We start from the raw sequence: 18,460 nt of genomic DNA on the forward strand, positions 1-18,460 counted from the left end.
TCTGCACAACATCAGACAGACAGGCAGCCGCGGAGCCACAAGGACAAGCAGACACAGGATCCTTAGAGCTGCAGGGGCCACAAGCATTAACAAGGTCTCTTCACTCTCTCTTTCCTTCTCCCTACCTCCCATCTGTCCACATGGGGTACTACAGTCTGCACACATTCAAGAAAGTCAATAAAAGTAGTGCAAAGCATCAGAATTGGTGGGCCCAGTCACAGACATACTTTGTGTAACATTTTGAAAATACCTTCAGATCAAAATGAGCTTTCTTTCTCTCAAACTCTTTGTATAACGCCTCCCCAGATGTGCGTTCTGCAAGTGAGCGTTTCTGCGGTCTGCTAACAGAACATTAACTTTAAAGTCTTCTTTCGTCCCCGGCTATATGTGCACTATGCTGTAAGCGCTGGCCCCCGTCCAGGAATCTCCTGCAGCCAGCCGCTCATAAGCCCTCTTCTAACCAGCCAAGAATGTGGAAAAGCTCCTTCAAAGAGAAGCCCAATGCAAGGTGTGGTTAAAGCAAGTACCTGAGTCCACAGGTGGTCATATTAGAGCAGATGAAACCGCTAACTGAATTCCCACACCTGTCTCAGAGCGAGGAGAAGAAACAGAGTAGTGAGGCTAAAAAGATTTGATTAGATCAACATGGCTCTGTTGTATTACCTCTGATTTATGTTGCTTTCATGCATCTGAAAGCATCTGCGGCTGCATTGGAGTATTGTGCAGATGTGTAAAACAAAAGAAATATTGACTCTTCGGCCTTTCAGATTCTCAAAGCTTGATAAATGGCGCGCAATAAAAGAAGTCAAAGGGTCAAAGGGCAGAAGTGTTGCAGCTTTACAACGTGAAACTGTGTTAAAAGACAAGCTGATCAAAGACACTCAGCAGAAACGCCCAATCCGCCTCATCTGAACGGAGAACACAATGAGCGTGCAGGGACTGTCGGCCGCTAACAAAGCTGCCCAGTAACAGAAGTGAGCAAAGAGTGGTGAGAAGAGGAGTGGAGAACATGGCCGAGGACAAAGAGCTGCTTGTCCGAGGTCTGTCTGCCATCAGCCTGCGGGGAGGGGTCCGGTGCCACTTGTTTGAGGGGTCTCCATGATAAATTTCCCACTACTTGACTCTGTCACACTGTCTGCCACTTGGACAATAACTGAGGTCATAGCAGAGTAGTGGAGCGTTGACATCGCGGGCCTGCACAGAGAGGGGGCCACTTTCTCTCAACACCAGCGTTTATTTCAGATCCGCCCGCTCCTCATCATGACTAATAAGTCTTAAGAAGAGCGCTGGACTGAAAATAAATAAAACACTTCTCACAGTTGTCTTTACTTGGACTTGTTTATTTGTGACCATTAATCATGCGTATAAGGTCATACGCTCTCTGCTGCGGCAAGACTCTCATACAAATGTATGGCTGCGGGGTTGTCAAACAGAGAAGGACAGAGATAGATGTAATCCTCCTGAGGAGGAAGCACATGACAACATGAGAAATATTGCTCATTTACATCTTGGCTCTGATGACTCTGTTGAAAAGCAAACCAAACAAACCTTCTGGCTGACAGCACTGCGTCCACCTGACCTCTCAGCTCTGCATTTTGGGAGAGAGTTTTCTGTAAAGGTTCAGCGTGTATAAGGGGAATATATTGGCAGAAATGTAATATAATATGATAAGTTTTACTGAGTGAGTAATGACTTGAAAATAAAAATCACTGAGTTTTTGGTAGCTTAGAATGAGCCGTTTATTTCTACATAGAAAGCGGGTCCTTGTCCACAGAGTCTGCTATGTTGCACCGCCATGTTTCTACAGTAACCAAAGGGAGAAAGGGACATTCGCATTTTTGCCACAGCCACTGTAGTTAGCAGCCCCTCAGTGATGAACCAAACAGTATCCGGAAAACATTCTTTTTTTACATGAAAGTGCTTTTTTTCAGTGTTTTTACCAGTAAAAGTCACTGGTTTGTTTTGGGGGATAGACCTCTGTGGATAATTCAGCTCCCACTAAAAACCTCCTGAAGAGCTGGATCATATGTTATCAGAGAAATAAGGTGAGCACATATTAGCAGCTGCGATGAGCTCATAGCGTTAGAGAAACACTGACTTGTGATATGAAACTGCTTTACTTCGTGTTTTTACTGGTTTTAATCACCTGGACCATTTGTTTTGGAGAGGAAGAGACCTCCACGGATAATTCAGCTCATGGTAAAAACCTCCTGAACAATGAACACTGAAGCAATCATAATTGGGAATTCATGCTTGGCACATGGGAGAAGTTTCAGCAGGCTGCAATCTGCAATCCTCACAGCAAGCTGCCACTAAATCCTACACATTGCTCCTTTAAAATAAAGAGCTACAGAGACCATTTAAGGAAATAGGAGACAAATGCAAAAGCACTGTGGTGAGATTTTGCAGGAAAGTACAATGGACATACAGAGACTAGACATCAGGCTTTCCATCTGCAGATGAAGACTGTGAGATGAGGCTGAAAGCCTTGGAGAAATGTAGTGGGTAGACTTTTTTTCTTTTTGGTCTAAATATAAAGATGCTATTTTAAACAAATAAATAATACCACAGGAAAAAACACTGCAGTAATTGAATATAAAAAATTCCATCGAGCTAAACAAGTCCAGTATAAAACAACTGATTGCTCCATTAGTTTCATTAAAAACAAAGAGATATATGATACTAAGCAACCAAATAAACTCACTACTGAGCATTACAGATATTCTAGTGTATGGAATACTGCCTAATAGTGAGTGAAACCATAGGAAAACGACCGTGATGAATAAAATAATGTCCAAACTCAGACTACAGGAGTTTATAAGAACATTCATTCTTCACTCTGCACTCTTTTCAGATCTGTCTTGTGGGGCTTTACTCACGCAAACCTGTCATCCCTCTCTGAACCTGCGCTCCCTCCTCTTAAAAGAAGCAGGAGTGTGTGTGAGTGTGAGTGTGTGTTGTGTGTACCGGGGTGGGATAGGGGGGGTACTCAAGTCGTCCCACCTCCCTCTCTTCCACTTCAAGACGCTCTAAACTTTCGGAGCGCACCGCGGAAACTCTCCAAAGAGTTTTCAGCTCGTGCTTCAGGACTGCGCGCCGAGTGAAACAAGACGGACAAAGTTTCAGACAGAAACTAAACTCAGCCGCGGACAGCGTCGGGAATGGGGAAGGGGCGGAATGGTCCTCCAGCCGTGCGGCACATGTGAGCCAAGAGGCCACCGGTAACTTTTTTTTTTAATTCCAAAGGAGAGGAGAGCATATAGAAGGAGACATCTGAGCGCTGACTGTCAGGAGTGTCCCTGTCACCTCGACACGATGGTCTGTCTGCCGGGATTCAGCTGGGTCTTCCTGAGCGCTCTCTTGCACGGCGTCGCACCCTGGGGCGCACACCGACCGGACAGACCGAGGCAGTGCGACGCACCAAAGTCGGTGAGTCGTGTTGGGTCAAGGACACAGACGCGGGATCGAAACCGCATGACACATTAAGATTTGACCCTCACTGTTACCCAGCCTACAGAATCATACATTTTAGATAGTCACACTTGTTGTCAACATCATAAAGTGTCTTTCTATTTGTAGAAATACACTGAATCTAAATTAAGTGTTTTTTTTTAATTTTGCGCGTAACTTTACGACAGGAGAGCATCATCACACCTCATGAAGACTAGTTTATTAATTATCACAATTGTGCTCTATAATGAGGCCAAAGGTTGCAACCTCCTAAACATCGGAATATCTTTTATTATTAACTGATAAACTGATGCGCAATGATGAAGGAACGATAAAACGGGGATGAAAATAATAGTTACAATTGCAGGATAATGGGAAATGCCTAGAATGTGTAACAACAACAACAACAACAACAATAATAATAATTTTCCTGTATTTTCTGTATTAAATTTGATTAAAGGTCAGTGGTAAAAAAAAAACCGTGCGTCATCTCCATACTTGTTAACTTCAGGTATCTCTGAACTGGCCCCTGAAATAACTTCCAAGAGGAGATCCAGGCCTTAGAAATGTGCGCCTTTGCCAAGAGAAATTGTTAAAGCTCGCCAACTTTATGGCTGTTTATGTGACAAACGCAAGTGGGGGAACACCCACGGGTGACTTGACTTCATTTGGAAAAGTTTCACTGACCTTTCAGGCGTGATCATGTTTCGGGCGCAACGCACGGCCTATTAAAACACTTATCGGGGCATATTGGTGAAATTACGGATGTGGCTTGAACTCTCACTGTGAGGAAGTGCAGCAGTGCAGAGCAGGCGGCCAAACTCCAGCTCAGTTAATGCGTCTGTCTGACTGTCTGTCTGTCTGCTTCCCACCCACTGTGAATGCATCCTCGACATAAGGAGGGGTAAGTTAATTAAAATCATGACTGCACTCATCACACCCAACGTGTTTTCCCCTATTGGAAACAAAAATGAAGTCAGCAACAGGCAAGATTTTAAATATGACTCTTGGCGGTTGTGCGCATGAGTGTGCGGATATCATTAGGGAGTCGTTTGGAGATCACAGGCTTTTGTTTCATTAGTGCGATATATCCTATCCGCGGATAATGGATCTGTTGTCAGAGATCACTGAAGACTTGGTGCTCCTTCGCTTCATGTGATTTGTAATGCGTCAGTACAGTGGTCTCTGTTTTCTGTTAAGAGTAATTACCCCCATAAAAGGGAGCCCTGCGCGTCAAGGCTCTCCAGAAAAGTCCACGCAGCTTTAGCAGAGGGGATCTCGCCTCTCCTCAGGACACGACCACACTTTCCATGTCGAAAAACCTCTTCACTTATAGGGGGGGAGGCCTAGGCGCACACGTGCAAGTTAACGAAATGACAAAAAGCTGCACATGCATACCAAAAAAGCTCTGCTCTTTAAGTTTCCGTGTCTCAGAATTATGACGGAGAGCGCACTAATGCATCTAATGCCGTCCAAAGCCTTCCCGTCAGTCTGCAGTGTCGGCTTCACCCTGCCAATGTGAAAACTGAGTTAGAAACAATCTGTTTAAACATCTTAGTCTATCTGAAGAGAAGAAACGCTGCTCTGGAATTATACGTAGCACTTTCGATTTATTCTGTCGAGGGAGAGATTGCGCCAGAAATTACTGTATGTTCATTGCAGTTAATTAGGATGATAACAGAACATCCCACAAGACGACTTCACTCGCTTTTTGGCAGCCCGTTTGAAACGTTTTATTTGACAAAGGCAGCGTTGGCAGCCTGCAGTATAATTGGAACACAGCTGAAGGAAATCTTGATTAAATTTTAGAAGTAAACATTTTCTAAGAATAACTTTATTTTACTGTAATGGGTTTCATCCCTCAAATGCCTGATTACACTGTGTCTCAGAAGCCAGAAGTTTGATATTGTTTATAGAAGTTAATTCTTTTTTCATATTTGAATAATGCCAACATCAAAGTCGTGACACATGCACAGCACATTTGTGGAGCACTTAACAAGAAACATATTTAAGAACGCAATACGGCCGTATGTTCATTTAGAATGGCTGTGATTATTTCATATCCATTGTGACATTGTTTTGTATAAAGATAACCGCACTAGACAAACACTTCCTGTAACATAAACCATGTAGAGGACAAAAACAGTGCCGCACTTAAGGCTGTCAGCACCACATCTCCCTGCCTGGTGTAAAAAAAAAAAAAAAAAATCACAAACAAAAGTATCACAGTGGGGTCAGAATGGAGAGCAGGTTTCTTTCAGCTTTTGGCTTTTATGAGCTCCAGTGCAGTATATTTGCACTGCAGCCTTCAAAATGCTTCCCAGGCCGAATGAGGCTTTGGCAACCGAGGTATCCTCAACAATACACGGGGGTCTGTTTACAGCCCCGGAGGCCCCTCTATAAACCCCCTGCCCACACCATAGCAGCAAGCCCTCACAGCACAGCCCCGAGCTGACTAGACTTCCCCTGCCGTCATCTTAAAATGGTATTTCAATCTTTAACTTGTTGACCCGAGCCTACGAGCCAGTAAACCACAACAGAGGAAAAATGTGTCAGCTATAGTTGAATCGCTCTAAGATGATGGTTCTGGTATTTTTGTTTCCTTTCGCTCTCAAAATCTTTACCTCCATCTCTTATTTTCTTCCCTTCCCCTCTTCCTCTGCCTACTTCCACAGCAAAGTGACATGAACTCTTTCCTGTGGAGAGTAAAGCGTGCTTCTCCTCACCCACCCTCGTACTTATTTGGTACCATCCACGTGCCCTACACTCGAGTCTGGGACTTCATCCCCGACAGGTCCAAGCAGGCATTTCACAACAGCCGCAATGTGTTCTTTGAGCTGGACCTGACCGACCCGCTGACCATCTCTAAGCTGACCAGCTGCCAGCTGCTGCCCCACGGGGAGAACCTGCAGACCCTGCTACCTCGAGACTTGTACCGCCGCCTCAAGCGCCATCTGGACTACGTCAAACACATGATGCCTTACTGGATGACCGCTGACCAGCGTGGCCGAGGGCTGTATGCTGACTACCTGTTCAACGCCATTGCGGGAAACTGGGAGAGGAAACGGCCGGTGTGGGTGATGCTGATGGTCAACTCTTTGACGGAGTGGGACGTTCGCTCCAGGGGGACGCCTGTGCTGGATCTGTTCTTGGCTCAAGAGGCTGAGAGGATGGGAAAGACAACAGGGGCGGTAGAGCGGGTGGAGGAGCAGTGTCACCCCCTGAATGGACTCAACTTCTCTCAGGTAAGAGGAGGAATGAATGCTTGTTTATTTTCTTCTTTTTTGCATTTCATTCCGTGTGTGTACACAGCTGGAATAGCTGAAGGAATCTCAAGAACAAGCCAGGCCTAGAGGGGGCATGAGTAGATGTAAGATTCTGTATCATTCTGCTTGTAGTTTGAAGACAAGCAGGCCGAACTCTGGAATTCACAAAAGTTGACAGATTTTGAATGTTGCACCGTCTCCGAGACGAGCGTCAGAGGGTGTGGGAGAAGGCACTGTAAGGTGAAAAAAAAGTGATTAAATCTTTTATGCTGGAGACAGCTTTACGGTTATGGATGTCCATCCACCTCACTAAACAAACACACTCAACAGCTGAATCTGCAGAGAGGGTGTCAGGCTGAGCAATGCACATGCAGAACAGATTAGAGAAGGTGAGAAGAGCAGAGAGCTCTCTCTTTCATTAATGCAGACTGTCTGTCTGGCTCTCTGCGGTATTGCGGGACCCGCGCTGTAATTGGAGACTGGAAGATGAACGAAATAACCTAATTACTTGATGAGCAAAACATGGGGAGTGTATCCATCTTTAATATCTTGTCTGATGATTGAGACATTAAGGGAACATGCAGCTATTTAAAGAATTAGTCATTTGGGAGTCACCTAAGTTGGAGGCTGGAGATCATTTCTCAAACTGTGGGGGGTCCCACAAAAATCTGCAATGAGCTTCGACAGCACGCAGAGGATGCTCGGTTCTAATTTATGCTCTGATGCAACCTTTGATCTACATTAGGAAGGGAAATAATCTCAGTATGTGTATTCATGCAGCACTCACAACCAAGCACATGTGCTGTGCACGCACGGCACACCACACACGAAGTCACACTGTACGCATGCAAAGCTCCATACATGCACGTTGGCAGTGCCTAAGCCTCCATGTGACAGGTCGGAGGGCTCAGGGGCTAATTTGAGAGGCAATGGGCTCCCAGCCTCTCCTCTTTCATCAGCACCTCCTAACTACACTGTCAAAGTCCCACTGCATGCCTGGGAACTTTACTGCCCCTAGAAATAAGCTCTGCAAGGCACACTGTACCGCTCAGTAATGAAGAGGAGACATGCTAATGCCGTTATGAGGGCTTTGCAATCTGTATAGTTAAATCCAGTAGGTGTGTCATTTTTCTGTTATCTTAAAGGGATTCATGCCTTCTGTCTTCTTCATCCATAAAGTAGTCTCAGTTTGACTGTCCCTAAAACTGATCTCTATTTAGTGTGGCATGGTGCAGCAGTTGCCCCTAAAAACAACACTGTTTTAAATTTCATCCTAACAGCATTGAATAGCAGTACAGAGTCCAACTTTAGAAAGCTGTGTTTGTTTTCCGAGAACTTCTATTCCACTGCAATAAACATAATCTATCGTTGCTCAGGGAAAAGAACAGGCTCTGAATTTACAAGGGAGGGTTACATTTTTACAAGACAGGTGTTCAAATTCAGATAAGAGCTTTATTGGATATCCAGTCAAAATTGGATCATGGATAACTTGAATTTCACCCCGCCGGAGCACAAGCGACTTGGACTTCTGAGTTTCCAACCCCCTCATTTCCAGATATGCATGAGAACAATTCGGAGCTGAACTGAAGCTGACATGGAAACCATTATTCTCAATTATAATAATTTGTGATTTAATCTGAACACTATGGTTGATTGATTCCCTCTACGCTCGACTGTAACAAGGATGAGGTCAGGAGGATGGATAGAGAAAGAGTCAAAGAGAGAATGCGTGGGTGGGAGTCAGAAGAAAGAGAAGTGAGACGCAGAGAGAGAGAGAAAGGCAGAGATAGAGACCGACTGAGGAATAAGGAAAGTGTAAAGGCAGTGGCGGGGTTGAAAATGCAGGGAGACTGATGTGCATCGTCTCACCGCTAACGCTAATCTGAAACATGAGCGATGCTTAAAGGGAGATCTGAGTTGGGAAAGGTTCCAAACCCTGACGGCCCACATATTATTTGTTCCCAATAAAAGCAGTTGCTTACAATATCCTGTAACTTTGACTCTACCGAGAGGCTCTTAGAAACATAAAGGCTGGTGATTCATCATCTGTCACACTGTGGGTTTCTCATAGGCACCTGGTCCCAGCGGTGCCAGTGCAGTGAGGCAAACACCACAGACAGATGAGTGGTCTTACGGCACTGATCCGGGCCCACAGGTTGCCGGGGACCCGTGACCTCACTCTGTCCAGGATAGCAGGAGGTGGAGCGGGTGTTTCAATGCATCAATCTTCACTTTGTAGTGGTGATGTTGGTGGTAGTGTGGGAGGGTCAGAGAGACGTTAAGTGTGCCAGAGCCCTCTTCAGACCAATGTGGTCTAACAAGAGCTCTGTCTGTGTGAGACCTCTCTATGGGCTCTTTAGATCACAGAGAGGTGCGGATGTCTCTGTGAGAGGCAGTTTAGAGCTTGTGGAAACAAAGGTGGGTCACAGTGCATGGTTTTTCTTCAATTCTTTGGAGGATGATGTAGGCTGACAGTTGGGCGGGCCGGCCAGTACCAATGTCTCTGTGAATGCTTTGAGCAGCGAGTGGGAATGGCTGGCGAATGCTTAGTAGGCTTGGTGCTGCACAGCTCCAGGATGTGACTCCTAAACAGCCTCTTCCCTTAAAGGTGGATCAGCAAATTACCATCATAACTTATCATCAGGTAATAATAAATCAGATGATGCAAGGTGCTTTTGCAACTAGCAAAACTGAGTAGGTTACCAGTCTCAGCATCACAGGCGTACCATGTATTTATGCTGCACAGGCTTATTTTCACCCAGATACTGTCTGTTATTGGAGTTAAGATGTGGAGCAAAAATGGCTCCGGTGCAAAAATGTTTTTGGGAAACTTGAGGGCAGCTCCAGCCTGTGGGCCTCTCTCACTCCCACCAAATAAACACCCATATTTATTTTCCCTGGGTCGCATTGCAGCCGAGGCCACTGGCCCATGTCGGAGAGAAATTACATCATATTGGTGGCGCCTGTCTCCTGGGCAGGGGTCAAGGGTCACGGAGGGAGGTGGTAGTGGAGCCATGGAGCAGCGGAGCGGTAAGGAGACTGGCAGTCTGCTGGGGTCAGTCTGGGCACTGCTGAGCAGGCAAGCACTGCCCGGCCTGATAGCGTACCTAGCTCAGCCTCTGACCATTCTGAGTTTCCATTGGCCTGGGCTATTTTGTGCTACGACTCGTGCAACTGTGTGTTTGTGAGTGTGTGTGTGAGAGAGAAGCCCCTTTTACACTGCTTGTTCAAGGGGGGAATGTTGCACCGCTATTCTGCCTGGCTGTTCTGTATAAAAAGTATGATCCCGGAAAGGGGGGACTGAGTTGTCTCGCCTTTAAGCCAGCAGTGGACGTAGTAACAGCACTGAATCCAAAGGTGATTTTGGAGGGACGCAGGGGACAAGTCTCCCTCAATATTTAAAACATGTGCATTCGTCCCCCCCAGTAAAAACAGTAAAGTTGCAGAGGACTTTTATTTTGGCAAAATTAAAGACATTTATACCCTGTATTGATGCAGAAAAGGCACAAAATTCACCAGAATGAAGGAAAATTAAGTGGTTGATGCTCAAAATGTTCTGGTAGAGGATCCCCAAACACCTCCATTTAATGTGTTCTCACTGAGATTGAAACAAAACATACACCCTTGACTGAATCGATGTCTGTGTAAAAAGTGTGAGCCATCAGGATGGGACGACTGTGATGTTTTGATGACATGTTACACAGTTTCACAGAGGTGGTATTTTGCCAGTGTTGTTTGGCTCTAGAGAGAGAGAGAGATGGCGGATTGTCGGTACACCCCAGTGTTGTCATCTCAGAGCTACAGAGGGAAGCGGGTAAGGTTTTAAGCGATAGGAGGGCGGTCGGTGACAGACTCCAGTTTCTTCTCAGCAGGAGGGCGTCCTCTGTTTACAGCTTCAGTGACAACCTGGCATGTCTATTTCAATCAGTTAACCTCCTGTGTCGTCCCTCCTCTAGAGGGGACGGCAGGCTGAGGCGTTGTGTTGTGCTGACACTGCAGCTTCACATATCATGCTGTGGTTACAGTGGAGCACTCTCAGGCCCGGAGATGTGGCTAAACTATCACAACAATCTATCTCTTCATGGTAATATAATATGACATTTAGTTTTTCCAATATCTGCATCACAATATATAATGAAAAGTGCATGGCGCTGGGAAAGCAACTGCTGAATTTACACACAGTGGTCATAAAGTGAAAGTTTTGTCTCTCTGGGCCAGAGAAATTCCCTTTAACTGTGTTTAGACCCACACAGTCTGTGTTTCCCATAAGCCGCTATTACTTTATATGATATTCAATTTGATTTGTATTTGTGTTTGGTTTTCCAATTCAGATTGGCCCTCATAAAATATATGGCCCAAGGATACAAATGAGCAATGTGATTATTTGAAAACAGTAAAAGTAAAATACAGCACATACCCAGGAGGAATGTCTCTCTGCGTACAGATCCAGAGGTTTCTGGCTGAACATGGCAGTTATTTGATGAGCATTTATGGTAAGTGGTGAATGTAATATTGTGAGCCCAGGGTAGTGAATGTCTCCTGGCCAGGCAGGGGTTGCTAAGAGTAACAGCGGTACTGAAATCATAATAAGATTCTCATGCGTCGTATCAAATCATGCAGAATACTTTGCATTGTGTTCTTTGGACCGTGTTCACCTAAACAGGACATCTTTAAAGGGAGGAATTGAGTAACATCCAACCTTACCCATATCCAAATATTTACATTCCGTGACGGGTGTGCGAGTTTGAAGTGATGTGTTGGCCACAGAGGCTGACTGATGGAAAAAGTAATTCTTTGTCTGCTCGTCTTTTTTCTGACCTCCTCGCTCTTTTTGGATCCCTCTTCCCTCCTTTTCGCTCCCTATCTTTCTCCCTGACATGTCCCGAGGCTCTGGTTGTCCCGTTGCTAACCTATTGCTCATCTGCACACATGGCAAGTGGAAAAAGAGGTGGAGGTGGAGGAGAAGGGGAGGAGGAGATTACCTTTAAAGTGTGCTGGCGACATGTATCCCCTCTTTAAGCGTGACATCTAAGGGTGTTTCACATCTAAGCTATAATTACCTGTGCAAATATGTGGAAAACTGCGAGGGAACACGTATCAGGGCGATCATCTGGTCCTGTCGGCAGGCAGACGGCAGTCCCACTGTTGCACTAATGACTTAATAGGCCCCTTAATGACCAAATAGCCCGCTGCCATCCAGAAGCACTTAGACAATTATGTGCTGGCCAGAACACTGCAGGCTGACGGCGAGGTGGAGAGAGGTAGAGAGGCAGGACGCAGACGCTGAGAAAACAGGGGCGCTGTGCACTTGACAACTGAATAAATCACAGTTTCTTTTACGGAATTCATATTTTGTGAGGAGAAAAAATGTGAGAAAAAATAGTTAAAGCTCTGACTGAGCTACAAGAAATGTTCCACTTAAACAAAGTGCCACAATTTTAGCATTTCCTTAACTGGAAAACTCGAGTCATCAGGGCTATCATGATAACCCTCTCCACTCAGTCACTTAAGTTGAAAGTGGCAAGTTCAGGAGCTGAGGTAGAAGTAAAACATGCAGGGAAAGTGGGAAAACCAAAAAAGTAGATTTTTTTATTTTTCTGTGAACTATTAACTTCACTGTAATCTCTGCGCTCCTCTATAAACCCGCTGCTTTGTCTCCATTCAGTGAATCCAACAGAGGTCACATCCCTCCTCACACTCAGTACCATACCTGAGAGACCTGAAGTAATGACTCCACCACATTGTCACTGAGCTGAGTGCCTCTGAGGTAGTGAGCAAAGCGTGGCAGGTCGGAGCGCTCTTCCATACTTTAGTGTTCAATGTGCCAAATCCTCCCCTCCTTCCTTCGCCCACATTCTCCCTTTGGTGGAGAGAATGAGCGTTCCTTTCTGCTTAAACGGCCTCACGTCACACTGTGGATCCATCTTCACTCCGCAGCCATCCTCCCTTCGAATGAGGACCGAAGCGGCAAAACACACGCCTACATGAGCACACGCACGCTTAAACTGCACTCCGTGTCTGTGTAATTATTTTGTCATCTTTAACAGTGGAAAATGCAGTAAAGTGAATGGTGATTGAGCGTGTTTCGCTGCAGGCAGGTTGTCTCAAAGACACACACATCATATTTCTACGTTACATATTTGCTCATCACAACAAGGGAAACTGCAGTAAATCGTACTGAGCTGGAGGTTGTTTTCTATGGGAAGGGCAGGTAGTTTCCAGGATGGCAGAGGTTAATCTTAGGTTGTCTGGGCCAGGGGCTGATTGATCACAGACAGGAATGTGACTGACTGATTTCCTCAGAGAGCCACACTTGGCCCCTCTGGAATGTTGTTGTCTTTTGGGACGTTGTTGTTTTATAACCTTTGTTTAACCAGGTTACCCTAACTAAAACCACCGATCACTGCATGTTTCTGAGAAGTGATGTGTGCGCCGCTTGAGTTTGTGCTTCTCTCTGCATGCTACCACTCACGATTACATTCTTCCCTATCCAATTTTGAGTTTGAGATAAGGCTGAAAAGCGGCACCACAGTTCACAGCTTGTAAATACATGGAATGCACTTCTTTCCAGCATATTCTTAGTCTTTATAGGGTGTCCAGACACTATTTTCTTGCAGGTGGGAATGCAGCCTTTAACCTTTATCTATTGTCCATGAAATAATTCTAACAAGTGACAAATGCGCGATATGTAAAGGCCTTCCGGAAAGACAAATACAGAATGTTTAACATCATTTTATGATCTAACAGTGCTATCTACAGGCTTAGGCTCAGTAGTAACCTGGTTAGTGTTAGAGAACGATAGTTTTAAGTGTTAGAAGAAATCATTGCTAACTGTTGGTAGGTTATTTGAGGTAAACACGGGACTCCTAAGTCAAAATCTACCCTGACCTCCTGCCTCTGCAGACTTTTTGGCTGTAGATTGTCACACTAAGTCCTCGTTTGCTCCCGACAGAAAACAGCCATAATTCACTTGATATTCAAATTTAAACACATGGAGCTTTTTGGCATTTGCTGAAATGTCTGATGTTTTCTTCTCTTTTTTAAGGACAGTCTGAGACCTAGTCCACATATATACAGATATTTTTTTAAAGAGGGTTTTAACCTCCTGAAAAAATCCCATCCACACTCACTGTTCTAAAAAAATCTCTGTGCAAAAACACAACTGAAGTGCTGTCCAGAGCATGCCAAATCAGCAGGCCGGGATACAACCTCAACCCTAAAGACACACATGTTGCAAATCAGAAGCCTGAAAAACAAAAGCAACTTGGCGCAGTGGCCTCCGTAACGGATTCTCACACCTCTTTGCCTCAATAGTGAAAGTGTAACTGCACATTTATGTGTAAACATGTAAAAAGTCTGGTTAGCAAAATTATGTCCAGCACTATTTTAGCCATGTCCGCCATTACACAACATGCTGTCTCATTTATGACGCTTCACAAGGCAAGGCAACTTTATTTGTATATCACATTTCATACACCAGGGTGATTGACTGTGCTTTACAGGGTGATTAAAATACAGCAAAGATAAAAGATTTACAAATTAAAAATGCAAAGTAGTGAGGTGAAAATAAAAGAATTAAATAAAATAGTGTGTTCAATACTCCCATTTTTAGATGCACAAGTAAATTAAATTAGAAACAATTAATGTGTAGAGTATGCAGTGTAAAAAAGGAAAGTTTTTAGCTCTGACTTAACAGTGATCAGAGCTGTGGCTTGTCTGATATCATCTGGGAGGTTGTTTGAGGTCTGTGTTGCATGATGATGAAATGCTGCTTTACTGTGTTTTGTTTTAACTCTTTAACTCTCCACAAAGGAGACGGCGCATACTCTGATGTCACAAGACAAAAGCTTTGTTTTCTCCGTTTATACACATTAACACTGAAAATGGAGATTCTGAAAATTTTCACCCTGGATGGAGATTTTTAAAAGGTCAACTTTCAGTGACCTAAAATGCAGTTTCCGTGTGGACGGAGGGCCAAAACGCATAGAAAAAGCTATGTTGTCATATATACCCATTTACATGTGGACAAGGCCTGAATAATGTGCTTCCAAACATGAACTGCTTTGGTTGCTTATGAATGTGAAATCCTGAGTTCCTCTTCCTCAGGAGTGCAGTAGCAAGAATTTTATGCATTAACAGACACAGACAATTGGTGCTAAATGGAACAAAGTTAGTGCCATGACTGATTTCTATCCACACCATCAATCTTTAAAGTCACTGAGGAACCAAACTGAAATGCACAGCGGCCATTATATATGCTATATAGTGCTAACAGACATATAGAGTGAAAGAGCAGCACCAGACAAATAACCAGACAATGTGGTGTATCAATATCGGCCAGCGTGGGCGAACATGGAAAAAAGATTGCCAGTGCACCATGGCATGCAACTTTCCATGTCGGACGTTTGGTGGTCCGAGATGAACTCAGCGTCCCGGCCTGCCTGTGACATCAGCCACACATACTACCACACCTCTCTCACACACACACTCACATTGGCCAACGCTCATAAATGGGTGCCAGAAGAAAACAACTGCATGTATGTGTGTGTGTGTTGTGTGAGGCAGGCTTGTCGGGGATTAGGTAGCATTAGCGGAGCCCTCTCACTGAATCCGGTTTTAATGTGACCCATGCGTCTTCTCTGCCCCCTCTGACTTGTCCTCCATTACACACAACCCAGCGGAGCACTTCAGCTCTGCTTACACCTCTCACCTTCCTGCATCCCCCCTTTCCAAAAACCTGCACGTTCACGCTCATTTTCACTTTCACACCATTTTACTTGCATTAACCTGCAAGTCAAATAATGATGTTTCAGTTCTGCTTTTTATGTTTATTTATCCAGTCAGACTTGTGGGGAACATGTACGTCATTTTTTTGGCAAACGCTGTGTGTCACACATTCACACAGAGGTGATGCATATTCACACTTGGAAAAACACTTTAATTCTATAGTCTCATACAAGAAGTGTTGATTTGGTTCAAATGTAGGTTATTCATGATTAAACAATTGCGCCACTGAGTAGCGCTACTTGTGCTGTGTCAAGACTGTTTCAATTTAACTTAGCAAGCACCTCATGTAAGAGCTGAGAAAAATGACAATAAGCACTGACAGTTTTTTGTTAAAGCTATGATCTGCAATGCTGTGTTCACATGACCAGTATTCCCAGCAATCATAAAGGCTTCAACCACTGACATTATTGGCCCAAAGTAAAATTTCATAAACCTCTCTGAAAGTCTGTGAAGCAGGTGAACCGGAATTGCATTACGCTGACACTGTCTGGAAGCAGTTGATACACCCGCTTGGCCTTGCAAACTAATGATTTCATACATGTTCAAAAGTATAGTCAGTGGTGGAAAAAGTGCTCAGATCTTTTACTTAAAATAGCAGTGTGGATTGCAGAATGCAGAGCGCAACCTGGTGAAACTCCTCCTAGTTAGGATTCCATTTTTACCAGGAGCTGAATTATCCGCCAAGGTCTCTTCCTCTCTAAAACAAACAGACCAGGTGATTACAACTGGTAAAAACACTGAATAACCAGAACCAGTGTTTGGTTTATCTGTTCTGAGCTACCATAGAAGCATGGCGGACTCCATGGAAGAGGACCTGCTCCCTATGTAGATATAAACATCTCATTCTAAGGTAACGGAAACACTACAATTCGTATTTTCAGGTGATTATACTCAAAAGAAAATATGCTTAATATATTATATCCATTTCTACCAATATATCAGATCAGTATTCTCCATCCCGCTGCATTTTTTTCCCAATATTGTACATAGGCAAATGTACATGGTATGATAACCGTCAACTTTTATATCACAGTATACCTTGAAACTAGTATATCGCTGCAACCTTAAGTACAGAACTTAAGTAAATGCACCTCATTACTCTCCACTACTGAGGATAGCGATCTTAACTTAGAAGCACAACTCCAATCCAGTGGCTGCTTTTCTGCTGCCTCTAACTGAGTGAGCGTGACTGGGGCCTGGCGCTGTTCCCCAACTCCCCGCCCCATGTGAAAACTCCTATTTGGAGCTCTTGAAACAAGGCTCCACTTTAAATTTTATCAGGTAGCACATAAATCCTGTCACTATCTATCCTATCTCTTCCATGCCCCCCGCCCCACCACGATGCAATTGGGTGGAGTGACGCCCATTACACACCTCTCAACCCAAGAGCACCTCTCAGTTGAAGAAGGCAGACAGACAAACCAGCAGGCAGCCAGGAAAGCAACGACAACGGGTAGAGAGACGGGGAGGCAGGAGACAGGCTCCAGTGCCATTAACGAGACTTCAGACACAGATGTTCTGGTACCAGCACAAACAGTTTTGCAGGGATAGATTACTGCGCAGATAAGTGAAAGCACAAACACAGAACCTCGCAGGTCAAACTGAACTGAGTCACAGAGTTGAAGGATGTTACCGTCTGTATGTGGTTTCATCCCCCCCTTTGCAGACCTGCTCTCAGCCAACCTTGTTCCTTCCTGTAACTCATCAAACATATTGAAATCTAGATGTGGATATTGTTGCACATTTATGTATGTTACAGCAGCCTTTGTCAAAAACCCTCAGCCCCTCATCAGCAGTGTAATGGGATTTCAGGAATTTTGCATTCAGGCCTCTGTTTCACCTCTCAAATTAGGGCTTCTCTGAGCCGGACTGACAGAGGGAGCTGGTTGCCCTTGTCCTTGCCCTCTGGACGACCCCATCTCTTTGGCTGAAGCCCCAGTCGCCCCCTCCCCAACCCCCCTCTGCACTGTTGTTGAACATGACTTTTTCAGTTCCTTGAAACGACGCAGGCCTGAGTCAATTAGTTTCTGAAAATTTGGTCTTAACAAGATAAGCAGTTTAGTGAATACGGATGAATGGATTAAGATTATTTCTTGTTCTTTTGCATTGTAAGATGAGTTCACTATATCAGGGCAGTGGCAAAAAGTACACTAATGTAATGTCCAAATGTTTTACAATACTCTTTAGCACACTTTCTGTAGTCCTGTGTGAAAATTCCTATCAATCTGCCACGGAAAAGGGATAAAAAAAAGTTATGATACAATTGGCTGCCCTGTGTGTGACCTGGTCAATCCTTAGCACGAGAGAAAGGACCAAAAGAAAAAAGAAACATAAAAAGGGATTACGAGAAAGCAAAGTGGAGAAGCAGGGAGTGGGGGAAGCAGAGTTACCCCCACGCCGCTCCGGCAAAACAGGAATGGGAGAAGAGGAAAATAAAATGGTTCAATTTGGTGGTACTGTGAGAGCGCAAGAGCAACAATAACAGAGGAAACCTTTCACTTTCTCCACTCGACAGTTTCCTCTGTGCCAAAATAAAAAAGACAACAATGAAAAAAAAATAAAGGATGCTGCTGTGAAGTTTCTCTCTCTTCTCTTCTTTTTGGCTTTTGACTTTTCTCTCTCTCGCATCACGCTTAATTTCACCTGTCATTCACCAGTGCAGTTTTTCCAACACAGTTCTCCTACCTTTCCCAAGGCATATGCTCTCTTGGCGTCCACTGGAACAGTTTAAATATAATATCCAACATATGGCAGAGTTTATGGAACGTAAATGAGATGAGAAATCAAATTTGCTTAGAGAGTCGTGGCGAGACCATGGCCTCTGAGGGGTGCCGTTGTTTAGGGAGAGCCAAAATGATGGGCAGCTGTAATTACAGCCACAAACTGAGTGGGAGAGCTGGAGATGGAGGGGATGGGATGAGTGAGTGAGGCAGGAGGGGGGAGAGAATGGGGGAGAG

The 18,460-nt window shown here is 44.5% G+C and overlaps 1 protein-coding gene across 1 annotated transcript in view; it reads left to right on the plus strand.

Annotated features, from left to right (window-relative positions):
- Positions 1 to 3,171: 3,171 nt before the first annotated feature.
- The window catches only part of trabd2b (TraB domain containing 2B), an 85,768-nt gene continuing 70,479 nt past the window's right edge, over positions 3,172 to 18,460 (plus strand). The window contains exons 1-2 of the mRNA XM_033621010.2: positions 3,172 to 3,429; positions 6,126 to 6,695. Of these exons, the coding sequence (XP_033476901.2) occupies positions 3,316 to 3,429; positions 6,126 to 6,695 (684 nt within the window). The 5' untranslated portion in view covers positions 3,172 to 3,315. The remainder of the gene's footprint in view (positions 3,430 to 6,125; positions 6,696 to 18,460) is intronic.

This window comes from Epinephelus lanceolatus, chromosome 6, assembly GCF_041903045.1.
Source record: "Epinephelus lanceolatus isolate andai-2023 chromosome 6, ASM4190304v1, whole genome shotgun sequence".
Classification (NCBI taxonomy): domain Eukaryota; kingdom Metazoa; phylum Chordata; class Actinopteri; order Perciformes; family Serranidae; genus Epinephelus; species Epinephelus lanceolatus.